Source organism: Polypterus senegalus, chromosome 3 (assembly GCF_016835505.1).
Source record: "Polypterus senegalus isolate Bchr_013 chromosome 3, ASM1683550v1, whole genome shotgun sequence".
Taxonomy (NCBI): Eukaryota; Metazoa; Chordata; class Cladistia; order Polypteriformes; family Polypteridae; genus Polypterus; species Polypterus senegalus.
The window spans coordinates 140,586,683-140,604,008 of NC_053156.1; the positions used below are offsets into that span (position 1 = coordinate 140,586,683).

Sequence of the window (17,326 nt, forward strand, 5' to 3'; positions counted from 1 at the left end):
CACCAGTGTTCTCCAAACATCCTGGCACAGAAGTATGTATTAATAAATAGGAAGTCTGTCATTCTATGTTAAAAGACACTAAGGAATGTCTTGCCCTCCACACTAAGAAGTGAGATGCATATAAATTGATTGATATTTTTCCAGTTCTCTGATTTTTGGGATCTAAACATCCTCTGGATACCTTCACTGGCCTTGTACACAATGTAAGGAACTCCACTGGGAACATGGGTGGAGCCTGCACTTGCTCCATTTATCAGTTGGTTTGATTTGTAACAAATTCGACGGTGGGCAGTGTTGTGTTCAAAGTCTTGCCTTTTTTCTGGGTCACTTTAGGGGTGCTGTGTAGGTAACAATTCATCTCTTTCACTAAGCACATGAACTAAACATAAACACTATGCTTATTCCCTACTAGATTCTTGGTGAAGATGATGGGTTGGCAATAAAGGAGGCCTGTTTTATTTCCACTTTTTTTATTCCACCCAACCCAGCAGAGTCTCATTATCTTTTTTCCTTAGGATGTTATGTAGCTTCACAAGGGCTTGTTGCATATCTTTGCTGGCTCTCTCGTACTGCAGTTTCAGAGTATGGATCTCTTGCTTCAAGTGATATATCTTAGTGACTCTGCAGTTCATGAAGTATTCTGTGTTTGTGTCTGGCTTTACACATCCAAACATTTGCAAGACATACTGAAGTTGACTATCTGATTCACTTGGCTGTGGCTGAATAAATTCACATCTTCATCAAACTGAGGTTGAGGGTTGTTGGTGGCACTTCTGATCTGTAGCTGCTTCTGAACTATTCTTTAGAAAATGGGTGTTTCAGATGCACAGAGCGATGGAGTCCACCTGTATGTTACCAGGATCTGGTCCTACGCACTACACATTTAAAGCCATGCAAGTTCTTCCTTTAATTGCATCTAGCCTTTAGCATGGGTTGCTAATCTTAGGTCCATCCTATTGAGGATCTCATTCACCATCCATTTAAGGCTTCCCAGGAGATATGTTCCTAAAGGCTTTCCCATAGCGTTTCTTGGGTTTCCTCCTCATGGAAGATACAGTTAATCCATCCTGTCTCCGTTCGGTCATTTCATACTGTCAACTATCTCTCCAATAGTCGCCAGTCTTTACTTAGTTGTTACTGAGCCTGTTCCTAAGAGTCACTGGATGGGCCACACTGTGCCTGGATGCATTGTCAATGATGTAACCTGGTGTCATTGAATGTTTCAAGTCTTTCAATATCAGACTCCCTTGCCCAGGTTCCCAGCAGCAGCAGGAACCTTGGGTCTGCCCTCTTAATCGGTAGGCAATGTAAATAACTGCTATGATTAACGTTGCCTTAACCAAAACAGTAATTTGCTAATATCTGTTACAGATTGTCAAGTCTTATTATTCTACATTAATAACATGCCATTCTTAGATCTAAACCAATTCAAGGTCACAGGGACTGAAGAAGCTGTCCATGGTATTTTATACTGTATTGTATGATCTTTTCAAGTGCGATTTGGCATGTAGCCTCACCTGGGACTAAATAAGTACTATCAGCACATGCTCCCAACCTCTTAATATGTAGTATTATTTTGTGTTATAAAAAAATCTTAAGAAAGAAAAAAGGAAATCAGCTACTTGTGTAAGTATTCAGTCCCCATACTTTGATATTCTGTAGGGCCATCTTTTGTAGTAGTATAAACATTTAGATCTTTTGAGGCATGTACAGTATATACCAGTTTTGCACACTTTCAGAGTGATTTTTGTCCCTTTCTCAATGGCAGATTTACTCCAGGTTGTTTAGGTAGTTGGGTGATGTTTCTACACTCCATTTTTCAAATAGTGCCTCAGATTCTCAGATGGATTAAGATCAAGAGTTTTGACTGGGCCATCGTAAGACATTAATATTTTTGCCCTTGAGTAAAAAATGTGAAAGTCATGGCAAAGTTATTTTGTATTTGCAATCATTGTTCACCTTATAGATGAATGTTTCCCCTAAGATTCAGTTTTCAAACATAACAGAACAGGTTGACTTTGTGTATTTGCTTGTATTTTCCACCATCCATTCTTGCTTCCTTCTTCCTGCTACAAAAAAGCAGCCCCACAGCTATCAGTTAGGCATTAATACATTAGTTCAGCTCATCTCTTTGAACTTTGGACAAAAGGCCTGAACTTGGTATCCATAAATCTTTTCACTCATCAACTCTGCATCACTTTCACATTTTTTGGCAAAATTCCAAACATGTTTTTGCATAGTTTACTGTCTGAGTAAAGGCTTCTCGGTTTTGTTTTGTTTTTTGTTTTTTTTTTTGCCACCCTCCCTTAGAGGCTAGTGTTGTGCACTGCTTTACTCCAGAATAACTCTGTAGCTCCCTCAAAGTGATTGCATTTCTCTCTTTCCCTTCTCTATCAAGATTTTATCTTTTTTTGTGTGGAATTTTGAGGGACAACGTTTTGTAAAGCGATACCTGGGTGGTTTGTGTCAGTTTTTATTTACTGACAATTGAACCAACAGTGCCCACTGGGACAACCAAACATGTATATATATATTTTTTTTCATTCATTTTTTACTTTCATTATTCATTTCACAGACATTCTACAGATTCTGTAACTATTAACTGTGTATTTTTTAATTCAGATACAGTGGCTTGCAAAAGTATTCGGCCCCCTTGAACTTTTCCACATTTTGTCACATTACAGCCACAAACATGAATCGATTTTATTGGAATTCCACGTGAAAGACCAATACAAAGTGGTGTACACTTGAGAAGTGGAACGAAAATCATACATGATTCCAAACATTTTTTACAAATAAATAACTGAAAAGTGGGGTGTGCGTAATTATTCAGCCCCCTGAGTCAATGCTTTGTAGAACCACCTTTTGCTGCATTTACAGCTGCCAGTCTTTTAGGATATGTCTCTACCAGCTTTGCACATCTAGAGACTGAAATCCTTGCCTATTCTTCTTTGCAAAACAGCTCCAGCTCAGTCAGATTAGATGGACAGTGTTTGTGAACAGCAGTTTTCAGATCTTGCCACAGATTCTCGATTAGATTTAGATCTGGACTTTGACTGGGCCATTCTAACACATGGATATGTTTTGTTTTAAACCATTCCATTGTTGCCCTGGCTTTATGTTTAGGGTCGTTGTCTTGCTGGAAGGTGAACCTCCACCCTAGTCTCAAGTCTTTTGCAGACTCCAAGAGGTTTTCTTCCAAGATTGCCCTGTATTTGGCTCCATCCATCTTCCTATCAACTCTGACCAGCTTCCCTGTCCCTGCTGAAGAGAAGCACCCCTAGATCATGATGCTGCCACCAACATATTTGACAGTGGGGATGGTGTGTTCAGAGTGATGTGCAGTGTTTGTTTTCCGCCACACATAGCGTTTTGCATTTTGGCCAAAAAGTTCCATTTTGGTCTCATCTGACCAGAGCACCTTCTTCCACATGTTTGCTGTGTCCCCCACATGGCTTGTGGCAAACTGCAAACGGGACTTCTTATGGTTTTCTGTTAACAATGGGTTTCTTCTTGACACTCTTCCATAAAGGCCAACTTTGTGCAGTGCACGACTAATAGTTGTCCTATGGACAGATTCCCCCACCTGAGCTGTAGATCTCTGCAGCTCGTCCAGAGTCACTATGGGCCTCTTGGCTGCATTTCTGATCAGCGCTCTCCTTGTTCGGCCTGTGAGTTTAGGTGGACAGCCTTGTCTTGGTAGGTTTACAGTTGTGCCATACTCCTTCCATTTCTGAATGATCGCTTTAACAGTGCTCCGTGGGATGTTCAAGGCTTTGGAAATCTTTTTGTAGCCTAAGCCTGCTTTAAATTTCTCAATAACTTTATCCCTGACTTGTCTGGTGTGTTCTTTGGACTTCATGGTGTTGTTGCTCCCAATATTGTCTTAGACAACCTCTGAGGCCGTCACAGAGCAGCTGTATTTGTACTGACATTAGATTACACACAGGTGCACTCTATTTAGTCATTAGCACTCATCAGGCAATGTCTATGGGCAACTGACTACACTCGGACCAAAGGGGGCTGAATAATTACGCACACCCCACTTTGCAGTTATTTATTTGTAAAAAATGTTTGGAATCATGTATGATTTTCGTTCCACTTCTCAAGTGTACACCACTTTGTATTGGTCTTTCACATGGAATTCCAATAAAATTGATTCATGTTTGTGGCTGTTAATGTGACAAAATGTGGAAAAGTTCAAGAGGGCCACTGTAATGTGGCTGTTTTTTTTTGTTTTCAATGATTCATTAGTAGACGGCAATTGTTTTCCTTCTGTGTAAACCTAGGGTTCCATAACACAGAGACAGAATACTTATACAAGCTGCATATTTCCTTTTTTCAAATATACTGCAGTGTCTAACCTAACCTTAAAAAATGAGTTTTAGTGCTTTGAAATAAAAATATCACAGAGAACAAATTCATTGATTTCAGTAAAGAATTGCTCAAGGTAGAGAACACTTCTATAAATAACTATATGTTAAAAAAAAAAAATGGATTAATAATATGATTCATTTTGTTTCTCTTGGAGTATACTTGCTACTTGACTGACTAAACTGTAATTTTGGATCTTCACAGAGGAAAATCCCATGGATATAGAAGCCGAAGCTGCTGATTTAGATAACAAGCAGGAGAAAGATGAATCACTTCAGGAGGAACAACCTGAGGAGAGCGAAGACAGGGACGGACAAAATGAGCAGGCTGTTTCAGAGGATGGGGAGCAAGAAATGGAACAAGAGAATGAAAGTAAAGAAGATCATGATAAAGAAGCAGATGGTCAAGAAAATGACAGTGAAGAGAACATGGAGATAAATGAAGAGGAGAAGGAGAATAAAAATGATACCTCAAAAGATGATGATGACGATAACAATACCACTAAAGATGAAGAAAATTCTGTCTCAAAAGACCTTGGCCATCAATCCAAGGTTGGTTTTTTACATATATATTTGGTATTTTGGTATTGGGTACACTGTATTAATACCAAAAGGGAAATTGTCTTTTTGCACAAGGGACCTGCAAAATTGCTCCAGGAGTGCTGTACAATAGTCAGTATTTACAATGCAACATTTGTTTTGACCAATATAGACCAGTAATAAAATATAATACTTACTTGAGTACTACTTGAGTACCATTGTTTATGAATGAGAGCGTTGTTCTTCAGGGCAGTGACTGCAATCAGTAGTCATGTCTCTTCGCTCTTTCCCCTCACCATTCCATCACGCTTCCCAGATCTCTAGTAGAGAACAGTCTTTAAAATCCCAGTACAGTTCTTTTTGGGCTCAGAGATTGCTTTTAACTACTGTAAGTTCCAGTGAGTACCTCTTCCTTAAGTGCTACTGACCATATACAGTCTCCATAATTTAAAATTTCACAGTAAATTTCTGATCCTTGGAATGTTTCTAGATGAAATGACTCCTCTGTACTTTGAATACTAGGAATTATTGGTTATCGTGACTAGAAAATCTTAAAACCTGCAGAATTATCAAGGTTCATGTTTTAACAATAGACTAGTAATTATAGTGTTTAACCCGATAAGCCATTATTTCGACTAAATTAAATACCCAAAAATGAATGGCTATTATTGCGCCTATGTAATAAATCACTTCAATTTTTTTGAAAAGAAAGTCTTTTTATATTAAAAAGCTTTGTTTCTTATTACTATGAACTAAATAAAATACAAAAAAATAGACATTTTATTAATTACTCTCAAAAAAACTGGATTTTACAGTACATAATAATAATAACCAAGACATTCTATGATGCACAACCCTGGAATCAATTTTCTTTTGTACTCCAATCTTTTAGCTATCATTATATCAAGTTTAAGTGTCATATCTCATAGCTTTGCAAAGTTTAGAAACATTTTGTGTACCTTTTTGGAAACATTTAGTCTGCTGCACCCAAACAATCTCTCAAAAGTTATATTTTTGTTTTTTATATATATATATATATACATACAGTATATAGGGGAGGGGAAAACTATGTTTACATCTGTTCATATGGAAAAAGACATGCAGGTTCTGATTATTACAATAGCTTTATTAACGCAAAAGAAGGTCACTATGGTATTGTGCACTAGGTACAATGTTGTAAGCACTCAATTTGCCAGCCTTCATTATTTACACATTCTTGTAGTCTACTTGCTACACTCGAGCACACTTTAATAATAATAAGATGACAAATAATACAGTAATTAATAAATAAATAATAATATAAGAATAAACTTTTTTACATACTCACAACTGTAAACCTACTTTTACCCACCCTGTGTATGTTTTAACACATATATGCACACACACACTCTTTTCGTATTATTCTGAAGCTACCTATAAACAGTATCTAACTATATACATATTGTTATGTATTCATCCAAACCTTTAATTTCAAAATGATTTTTCCTATTAGTCCTATAAACAATTCTGCATACTACCAGACACAGAGAAATTGTACAGCAGATTTACATTTTGTGCTGCAATTAACACATCTTGTCCTCCCTGTCCCACAAAAGTTTAGTGTGTTTTAATTTTAGTTTATTCCAGATGTGAAATGAAAGAAAAAAGGAAAAATAGACAAAGTACATACATACATTTCCATGCTAGCTTCTTCCAGTGTTTGGGAAGTCCCTTTCCTTGCAGCTGTAGGCGAAGTATAGGAAACAACCCTAGACAGAGCACACTCCTACGCCATTCACACAGTGTCCAATCAACTTAAACAGCACAATTTTCACAGTTTCACAAAACTGACTTGTGGCAGGCCCGGTCTTAGGTATTATGGGGCCCTAGGCGAAAGGGGTCCAGGGGCCCCCTGAGGGGGCGGAGCCCCCCCGGAAGCTCTGCGAAATGCGTGAAAATTAGACCAAGGAGACGTTTTCTTGTAACGTTACAAGGTCATCACCCTGCATCCCTTTTTCGCCCGGAGTAGTTAGCTGCTACAATTTAGCCAGTTTGAACTGTTTCCATTAGGCACCACGTGGCGGTATGTAGCTAAGCCCAGCTTAGTTTTTTTGTATTTTTTCTTTTTTTAGTTTTTGTCCTTTTTTATTTTTTGGGATATTTGAAACTTTTGGAATGTTTCAGAAATTATCATTTTCTGGGTTAATACTTAATTCTTATTTTATTTTACTGAAGTAATTATGAGTCTCGGGATATATTTCAAACTTCCTGTTTCTGGAACACTTTATGACGAACGAAGCAACAATAAGATTACAACTAGTGAGCAGGCGTAGCAGCAGTGATTGGAAAAAAATTCGAAAAACCACGTACTGTAAACAAAATGTTATTGCTACTCCGCTACTACTGAGCTACATGCGATTAAAAATTGATTTTGCGCGCTTTCTTTGAGGTAAAGTCATGAAGCAGCTTAGAGTAATCCAAAGTTTGAACAATGTTTTGTTCTATAGAAATCAGTGCTAAGCTATTTAAGCATTCTTGCGTTTTTGTTGTTCTCAAATAATTCGAGGGGAGATGCGGGCCGGGGGCCTGGCCGCCGTCAATCCGGGGCCCTAGGCGGTCACCAACTTCGCCTATGCCTAAGGCCGGGCCTGCTTGTGGGGTTGATTTGATTCAAACCTAGTTTGTAAAACTTGACTTACTTGTATGGAGTGTTATTTGATTTTAATAAATTCAATAAAATGTTAAAAAAAAAACAAGTTGATACAAGTAGATTCAATATTTGACCTAATGGGGGTTTGGGCAGCTTTTCTTCTATCTAGTGTGCATCCTGCTTCCATCTCTTTCCCAGGTAGATGACACACATGCACCCAGCCATCCGCATAATTTAAAAGAAAATGTGATTTCTCAGACCAGGCCACCACCTTCAGTTCCTCCATGGTGCAGTTCTAATGCTAACATACCCATTATATGCGCTGTCGGTGTTGTTCAGGGGCAATCTTCCAGATCTTCATCTATGCAGTGCAAGGCACTGTGTAATCTGACTCCTTTTTCTCAATTTGTACTCTGTGGGATTGGCTCAGACAGGCTAGCCTTTGCTCCCTACTCTCGTTAGTGAGCCTCGGGCACCCATGACCCTGTCACCAGTTTGTTAGTTGTCCTTCCTCAGACCACTTTTGGTAGGTACTAGCCACCGCATACTGGGAACACCTCACAAGACATGCTGTTTTGAAGATGCTCAGACCCAGTCATTTAGCTGTAACAGATTGTCCCTTGTCAAAGTCACTCAGATCTTTGTGCTTGGCCATTTATCTTGCTACCAACACATCCCCTTCAACAACTGACTGTTCACTCGCTGACTAATATATCCCACCCCTTGACAGGTGCCATTGTCAAGAGATAATCAATGTTGTTCACCTCACCTGTCCGTGGTTTTAACGTTGTGGCTGATCGGTGTGTCCTTGTCCATTTCATACCTTTTTAGGTTTCTTGTGCACAAACATAAATAGAGTTTGTTGTTTTGCTTCAAAGTATTCTGATTTGTTTCAAAACTTAAGAGACTCATTATATTTTGTGATGGGTAGGAAGAGGAGGTTTTAAACGAAGATGAAAATGACCTTCCAGAGTCTGAAAACAGAAGAGAGCATGAATCTGATGGCCAGACAGGAGAGGAAAACCTGCAGAGTGACACTGCCGTGGAGCTTGCTGGAGCTGCATCTGAGAAGGATAAAGTTAAAGAGGTCACCAGTTTTTTTTTGTACTATTATTAATTTGTTACTGTATGGACATTTCAATAGTCTGTATGTTTTTTTCTTTGTTGTCACTGTTTTTCTCAAGGATAACAAATGGTAATAAATGAGCTCCTGCATCTGAGTTGGTTAGCTACATACTGTTCATTTCCTTGCAGTCTCTTATCTATGTTGATAACTGAGTAAAGACAATGGGATGATGTGTTTATTTTTCTTCCAAAGGAATATGGCAGTGGGGCTGCTGATGCTAACCAGGCTGAAGGCCATGAATCAAAACTTGTAGCACAAGTCTCATCACAGAAGCACACAATAAGCAAAACCCAGGTATGTGTATGTATATATATATATATATATATATATATAATATATATATGTGTATGTATATATTCAGTTTCTCAGATGGAATAGCACAAAAGAGGAATATTGCTGTAAAGATGTTTTTGTTCTTATGTAATTATTTAAATAATTACATTCATATAAATAGAAATGGAAAATAAGATATGTGAATGCTATAATTGAAAAAGCTCTCATTAGGTTATATAATAAATCAAAGATTGTTACAGTATGTATATTGTTCACTATGGTTTTAAAAAGATAACATACAATTCTATACATCAGTGCATATTAGAAAATTAGAACACTTTGATGAGAACAGGCCATTCAGCTCAGCAAGGCATGTCACTTCGATTTACGTACTTTTCCAAAAAATAGCATCAAGTTGAGAATTGAAAGTCCTAAAAAATCCTTTGGTCTACCATGCTATTTATTAACCTATTCCAGACGAATGCTGAGGCCTGTGTAAAATTTTTCACCTATGGTATGGCCATTGGTAAAGGTAAAATGGAATAATTATTGGTTCTGAACTGTTAAAGCAAGTCAAAGTGAAAGAAGTAGACTCCATTAGGAACGAGTAGTACGTTTCTAATTAAGAAAGTGGTTGCAGTGAAAACCTACATCTTATGTGGCACTCCAGTATCTTAGTTGGACAAGCCTGACCTAGATGTTCCCCTAGATTTCTTAACTAATGTTCTATGGACAGTTGGGTCAGAGTTTGAACTTTTCAATTATCTTGGGTTAAAATGAAGCAGACTGAACATGTGATGCCCCAAGCACTTTTTTCTACACAACAATTTACTTCATTATTCTTCTTGGGCAGTTGCTTAGTTTTGTTGAGGCATCATTAAACCTAGAAGAGCATGCAAAAAAACGTTTAAATCCCAAAGAGAATTTCCCTCACTCTGGGGTTTTACAGTTGCCAGGCAGCGATGCTAAAATACTGCCCTAGCGAGTGACAGTGTTACCATGTTTTAGTGCAGAAGTGGCACAAATGTATGAAAATTTGTATTATGCTGATTTGCCTTCTGTTGGACTGGCACACCATCCATTGTTTGCCTTCTGTTGGACTGGCACACCATCCATTGTTTGGAACACATGGGTGGAATCCGCTCAGATTGTACTGCAAAAGAAATGTTGAGGTTTTAGGATTACTACAGTGATATTTTATTATAGGTGTATTGAGTATAACTATGGTTCAGTTAGTAATGTTTTTGTCACGGAATCAGACCAAGATCCATCCTAGGTCACACGTGTTGCACTGTGGTAACTGCCAGCGGTCATCCACAAAGGCCCTCAGAGGCTACTTTACAGCGTGAGCTAACAGAAGCGCTTCTGTACCCGTGCACACAAGAAGAGGCTATAAGCACTGCAAAGTGGAGCATTTGCTGGTGACCTCCTATCTTTTTGTACAGCACCACCACTATGCATGTGTATTCCAGTAAGGTTTTATGGAGCATATTAATCATGAGCACCCTATAGCTCTATAATATTTAACCTATATTTTAAGCTATCATTTTATTACCATTTTATATATAGCGCTTCCTTTTTTGATTGGTTTTTATGTGTTTGACACAAGTCTTTCCATTTTTGTTAGTGTAGTGCTGCTGCTTATGGTACCTTTGTACTTTTTATTAAATTGTATGCTGCTTTTTAGACATTGCATTTAACAGAAAACTTCATTTGGTATAGAAATATAATTTTTAAATACCTTTTACAGATCTGAATACAATTTCTCTGTTTTCAAGCTGTTTCTATTCTAATAGGCTTTACAAAACATATCTGAATACATTGGAAATTATAAAGCATTTTACTTATCTAGCACTTATTCTAAATTGTTTTCTTTGCATTCTCTGTATTGTTTTCTGTGCATTCATTCATCACTTTGTCTTTCCCTCCTTAGTAGCATAATGTTATTTCTTTGTCTCTGCTTTTTCCTTTCTCAAGAGTTTCAAACGGAAGCCTGGTCAGGCAGATAATGAGAGATCCACCGGGGATGTCAATGAGAGAGTCCACAAGAAACTGCGTACATTAGACACAAAGAGTGAAAAGAAAGACAAAACAGCCCAAAGTGAGAGGATGAAGCAAGAATCCGATGTCTATGAGCACATTAAAGAATTATGTGAGCCATACGATGCTCAGACATATGGTAAGTTTGCAATTTTGTCTCAATTCCCCAATATCCAGTAGACCTTTATGTGCCATTTTCTATTAGACATTTTATGTAATGCTTAAATTTTGTTAGTTTAATTATTGGGGGAGGTTGTTGCTCCATGTCAAATACTCATAAGCCAGTCAGATAACATTGCATTTTGTTCTATTTCATTAATTTATTGGCAATTATTTAATTTAATTCATGACTTTTACATCATAGATAGCTAGTATGTAGATATAGAGTAGATGTCAGTAAGGGAGTCATGTTAGTTGCTTAATTCTTTTATTATCTTGAACTGTACAGTATTTAGATAGAAACTTATGAGCTAGGAATTGTCCCTTAATCACAATTTCAAGTCCTATTTCGTTTTCGCTGTGTGTCTCTGATCAAGTGACATTGTATCTCTGTATGTATAAGCATGTGTGTCCATGTGTCTACATTATAAAATACATATGAGCAGGGTACAGTTGCTTATGTATACATTACCTTGGGTAAAAGGATGAGCCAGGTAAATCATAATCATAATTTTTGTATGCAGATGTTGCCAGTGCAGAACAACAGGACCCAGCCAAAGCTGCCTTTGAAACTGACGAGGGGACAGATGATATCTCTATGGAGCCAGAAGAGCAAGAGGATGATCTGCAAGCAGTGGATGCCCAGGAATTGAAGCCAGAACAAAACAAACATCTTTCAAGCAAAAAGGATGGTATGATCAAAAAATGTACATCTGATTTAATGTAATAATTGGTGTACTGTATGATTGTCTATGTATGATCATGAAAACTTCTTTGAATTTCAATTTCTATATTTTGGTGACATCAGGTTTAGGGTTCTATCGTTAGAAACGGTTTGGTGAATAAACTATTGCATGTGTCTTAAATAACACCAAAATTGTGAGAAAATGAAGTAAAATTGACTGGATGCCTCTTATTAGGTTTAGAGACTACTGAAATGGATCAGAAGCCTCTGGAGAGAGAAGAGGACAATGTAGAAAAACAGGAGTCTGAATATGCAAGTACCGATGAGAAAACTGCCCGGACCACTGAGTCTTTGATCTTCACAGTCATGGAGCATCTTATGGACACAGGAGAGGTGACAGAGCCAATTAAATAAATGAATTGTTGATATGTGTGTGTAAATATTTTAAAATATAAACCTTCGCATACATTTAGAGATATTTTAGAAGGAGATTCACTGATGCAGTGTGCAAATCAATGGCACATTCAGATTAAAGTCATTTGCCAAGTGTAATCTTGACCTGCTGCCTCAATTGTTTAATCAATAGTCTGAGAGGGACATTGTTATTGGATTTCTATGCTAACCACTCAGCTGTCAACGTGTTATTTCTTGAAGGTGAGCTGGCTTAGATGGTTACATTGGCAAGTAGATAAACTTTTGAGACCAACACGATAATGTAAGCATCCTCTGGGCACCTGCCATAAGCCTTTATTTAGGATGAGTTCAAATCTAGTTTTAGTAGAGCTTTTTTCTACAACTTAAGGGAGGTCAGGAACTTGGAGTCTAAGTGGAGGCTAAACAGTGGTCAGTGATTGTCATAGCAGTGCATAGAGCATGCGGTGACCAAAGTATTCAGGTAGATCATTTCCGTGTGCTTTTAGCAGATTGGACACCAGATAGAACTGAGAGGTGCGGCTAGGCTAGCTAGGTGGCAGCTGTAATGGCAGTGGTCAAAGTGAAGGTATATGTGCAAAAAGACTAAGGCCAAGTTTATACTTCACGTGACGCTTGCTCCAGTGGACGCTACTTCTATGCAAGTGTTGCACTGTTTATACTTGCGTGTGTACTTTATGTAAATCTGGAAGATTCCACCCGGTGGCAGTGCGAGATATCATCAGGGTGAGGAAACATTCAGCTTTGCTGTGTTGTGAATTACCTGAAACATCCATTAAATTCCAAGGACACCTTGCCACGATATCTCTCAAAAGGATGTCTAATGATTAAATCCATCAATCCAGGGATGCATGCATTCCATCAAGCATCGGGCACGAGACAGAAACAAAATCCCTGGACAGGGCATCAGCTCATTGCAAGACGAATGAATACAAGCACTCACATACACTAGCGTCATTTTAGCGTCACCAAATCCTCAAACCTTGGTGTCTTTGGTAGGAAACTGGAACACACTGTGGAAACCTACCAGGAAAACATGCAAGCTCCAGGCAGGGAACACCAGGGATGTGACTCACTACTGTGAGGTAGCAGCGCTACCGCTCTGCCACCGTGCCGCCCCAATATGTGTAATTATTAACATTATTCATTATTTAAACAAAGTTAACGATTTATCTGTAAAATGTAATACACATAGTTTAATGCATTTCATCATGAAATTGATATCAAGTATAAATCTAAGGATTCTAAATGTTCAAAGACCTGGAATATCATAAATGTAATGTGTTCTGTGTGGCGATTGCTGCTGTCAGTTCAGGAGGAAGCCCCAGAAGCACATAGCGATTAACAACTGGGCCTGTTTTAAGATGATGTTTATGACGGTCTACTTTAATGATAAAGTAAACTTTGAGGTTAAAGTGGACATTTCAAATGGAGAAAGAAAAGACTGCATAGAACATGGTATGTGTGACGTTTAAAATGTATCATGTCATTACGTTGGGGAATATGCGACGCTTGAATATAAAAGCACCACAAATGCATTTGTATGTCGACATTTTGTTTCACCACATCAATCCATTTATCAAACATCAAAGCAAACACTTTGATCCCGGAGGATCCTCAAAGCGGTTTTCTGTCACATGTAGATAGTAAACAGAGACTCTGACATCACATTCCGACTTTTGTCACACTGCACCCCCTGACTTTTTGGTGGTACTGCAACTTGCACACGCATTGCGTTAATTTCTGTGGATGTGATCAGAGGACGCATCAAATGAACGCTGGGAACGTGTGGCAGCCATGATGTGTGCGCATATGCGTTCTAAGTGTGAAGTATAAACGAGCCCTTAGGTAAGACCAATAGGAATGACTTTCATGTTTATTTAGAAAGGAGCCAAGGCTGCTGTTTACAAGAGCTGGGGAATTTCTAAACTTGATGGAAGATATCATGGGAAAGTGGAAGGAACAATTTTTGCAATTTCTTAAATGTAGTGAACACAATCTACTTGGAGGAAAAATTGGAGGAAGCATTGCAAGAAGCATCAAAATGGTTTGGGTCCGTTTCTGTGCCTGTGTGTACTGCCATGGTTACTCAGCTAAGGGGCTGGATGATATTCAGTTAGAAAAGCTAAAAGCACTGAGTGTTTGTTCAAGCACACTTGATTAGTATTGTCTTGAATGTGACAGACAGTACATAAGGTCTGGCACATTGAGATTGTGATCCCTTTATCTCAAAGAGTGCATCCATTTACAGAAAGATCACACACAACCTCTTTGGTAAAGCCTGTGCTAAGGAATCGAGACTCTTTCTGATGTTTTGAACCTTAGGTATATGATGAGCAGTGTGAATTCTGCTCTGGTTATGAAAGAGCTGATCAGGTCTTGATCACTGAAATGTGTATTTTGGGTTTTGTGATAGTCTGTCAGTCTTCATTTTTTTCTCTTGAGGTTCGAGAAGGCCTGGCTGTTCATCCTGTAGTGTCTTGTAGGAGATGGTACAAATGTATGGCTTCCTAATCCACTACTACGCTGCCACTCTTTTTTTTAAGACCAAAAGTCATGCTCACATTCCTAGTCTATCTCTTGGGGCTAAAACTTTGATCTTGGTCTTGATTGAAAGCTTTTGGCCCCAGGACATGGAGCATACATCTTTTTAATTCGTAATTAAGTATTGTGTTTATTGATTATTGAATGTAAAATGAGCAAATCTGTAATATGAAAAAGTAAAAACAAGGCTGGCAACATCTGCTGAGCATCAAGAACTCCACAGAAGGAGTTTAAGACAGAGCAATTGAGTAGCAGGAATACGACATGTCAAGTAATTTTTTCATGGTGTAAACAAAACTCTGTGTTCTCAAAATGGAAAAGTTCTGCTTGCTCTGTATGAACAATCTTTATTTGAGGACCAGAGGTCCATGTGTTTCCAAGTAACGAACAAATGACATGTACGATTTGCTCGGGAGGATTTTTTTTTTTTTTGTATATTATTTGACGGGTACCATTCAAAAGTTTAGCCATTTTATTTTAATTGTTAGTTTAATAACCTCTTATGCTTTTATTGGATATTAAAATTAACAGATTGTTAACACAATTCATGCTTCACCTGCTAACTCTGTAAATAATAATTATTTCGGTTGCAGTTCATTAGCTGAAGAAATTTTAAGTGAGATTGTTGTATTTAATATCATTTGTATTTTTTACGTTTTCAGACTGATGTAAGGAAAAAATTGCATTTAATGACTGATTAATAACTAAATATAATAACATTGTAAATATAACTCTGTTACATAGATGGGCTGCAAGTAACATTTTCACTAATCTTACCTTTTTCTTTATTATGTTTTTTGTAGCTGCCTGAAACGCCACCAAAAAAATTAAGGGAGCAACTGGAGGAGCAGCTGGAAGCATGGCAGAATCAAACACCTGGAAGCCAAGAAGAGGTTAAAAAAACTTTCCAGTCATTCTTTTCAGAAGACGCATATAGAAATCCTCAGATACACAGCTTGCAAGTATAAAACACACACCAGCATTACTTCACAGTTTACAAGACGGTTTTTGATGCTATGCGGTCACTGACAACGTACTATACGACATTCTGGTTTGACCACATATGAAATGTGTTGTCATTTCTTGATGCTGTTACCAAAATGTATGCAAATAACTTGAAATTAAAGTCTGCAATGTGTGTTAATGCAGTGCAATTTAATCACATCTGAATTGTTTGATTTGTTCATTTTAAACCTTGGAAAACCTCTAGGAAAAATGTGCCTGTGCCCCAAACATTATGGAGGGCACTGTACATCATAGCATACAGTTTTAAACACTCAATGGCTGGATCATTTGATTCAAGTTGCCCTCTTTCCAGTATTTCTGCGTACATTTTTGAACCTAGACCTTGAATGTGTAAAGGATATACTCAAAAAATATGTTAAGATCCAGTCTAAAGTGAGCTATTTTTAATCAGTGTGGATTTATTTTTCATTTTGCTTGGATGAATATCAGTTATGACTTTAGGAACCAATCCTGGTAATCGTGTTGGGTTCACAAACTTAGTTTCAATACTGTATATACATTGAGGCCTTTTATTTAGAAACACATTGTTTTGCTCCAAAAGCATATGTTTGATTGCATTTTTGCTATAAGACATATACTGTAGGTAGGCTTTTACTTTAGGTCAGTTTTAAATTTTGTAACTAAAGGACAAGTAGATTGTATGTCCTTCAGCAGTGTAATTTGACAAGCCTTTACTGTAGTGAAGAGGTATTGATTGAATAGTTATTTCTAGACGTAGAGATTATCTTCTCTTTATAATTTTTGTCCCCCACTTTTTAAAATTTTGTTCTAGGAAGCAACAGCAGCTGACATGTGGCGACAGTACCAGAGTTTGACTTCTTCGTTATCACAACAGTTATGTGAGCAGCTACGTCTTATTCTGGAACCTACACAAGCAGCTAAACTAAAGTAAGTCTTAGTGATGTCCGGCATATTTGCATGTGATGTTTCTGTGATTATAGGTAAAACTATGTTGGAGGAAAAAAAAAAGATTTCAATTTTGGCCATTCTTTGACTCCTGCATTCTTATTTGATAAAATGTCTTAATATTCAGCAAAGGGTTGGACTGTCTTACTTATCACAGAACTTGTAACAAAAGAGATGACTCGCTTAATGGTTAGTAGACATGTTGTCCAGCTCAACTACAACGGTAGGATTTGGACAGCAGTTGTGTGCAGTTCTGCTGAAATCCTAAAACATTTGGAGCCCAGTGTCACTTAAGTGCTCACACTTTCTTTAATGCAGTGACTGGACTATTCTATTTAACACCAGAAAGGCAAAAATCATGAAGACAGAAACTTTGGTATATTTCTTCAGTTGATAAGAAGAAAAGAAAAAAGACTTAACTTTTTGAAAACACAAAAAAAACCTTAATGAATTTAGATAAATGCAGTTTTTCTTTTTTAGATACTTACCAGTATCTTTATTTTTCAATTAATTTTAATCATGATTCACATACAGTAAACGACTTTAAGGTTGGACACGTAAGTCTGTAAACCGCTTTACAGGACAAATTATTT

The 17,326-nt window shown here is 37.6% G+C and overlaps 1 protein-coding gene across 1 annotated transcript in view; it reads left to right on the forward strand.

Moving 5' to 3' along the window:
* Window positions 1-17,326, forward strand: part of mdn1 (midasin AAA ATPase 1) — a 239,274-nt gene that overhangs the window by 210,149 nt on the left and 11,799 nt on the right. The window contains exons 89-96 of the mRNA XM_039747985.1: window positions 4,579-4,925; window positions 8,474-8,629; window positions 8,861-8,962; window positions 10,919-11,120; window positions 11,665-11,832; window positions 12,061-12,218; window positions 15,605-15,694; window positions 16,600-16,715. Of these exons, the coding sequence (XP_039603919.1) occupies window positions 4,579-4,925; window positions 8,474-8,629; window positions 8,861-8,962; window positions 10,919-11,120; window positions 11,665-11,832; window positions 12,061-12,218; window positions 15,605-15,694; window positions 16,600-16,715 (1,339 nt within the window). The remainder of the gene's footprint in view (window positions 1-4,578; window positions 4,926-8,473; window positions 8,630-8,860; window positions 8,963-10,918; window positions 11,121-11,664; window positions 11,833-12,060; window positions 12,219-15,604; window positions 15,695-16,599; window positions 16,716-17,326) is intronic.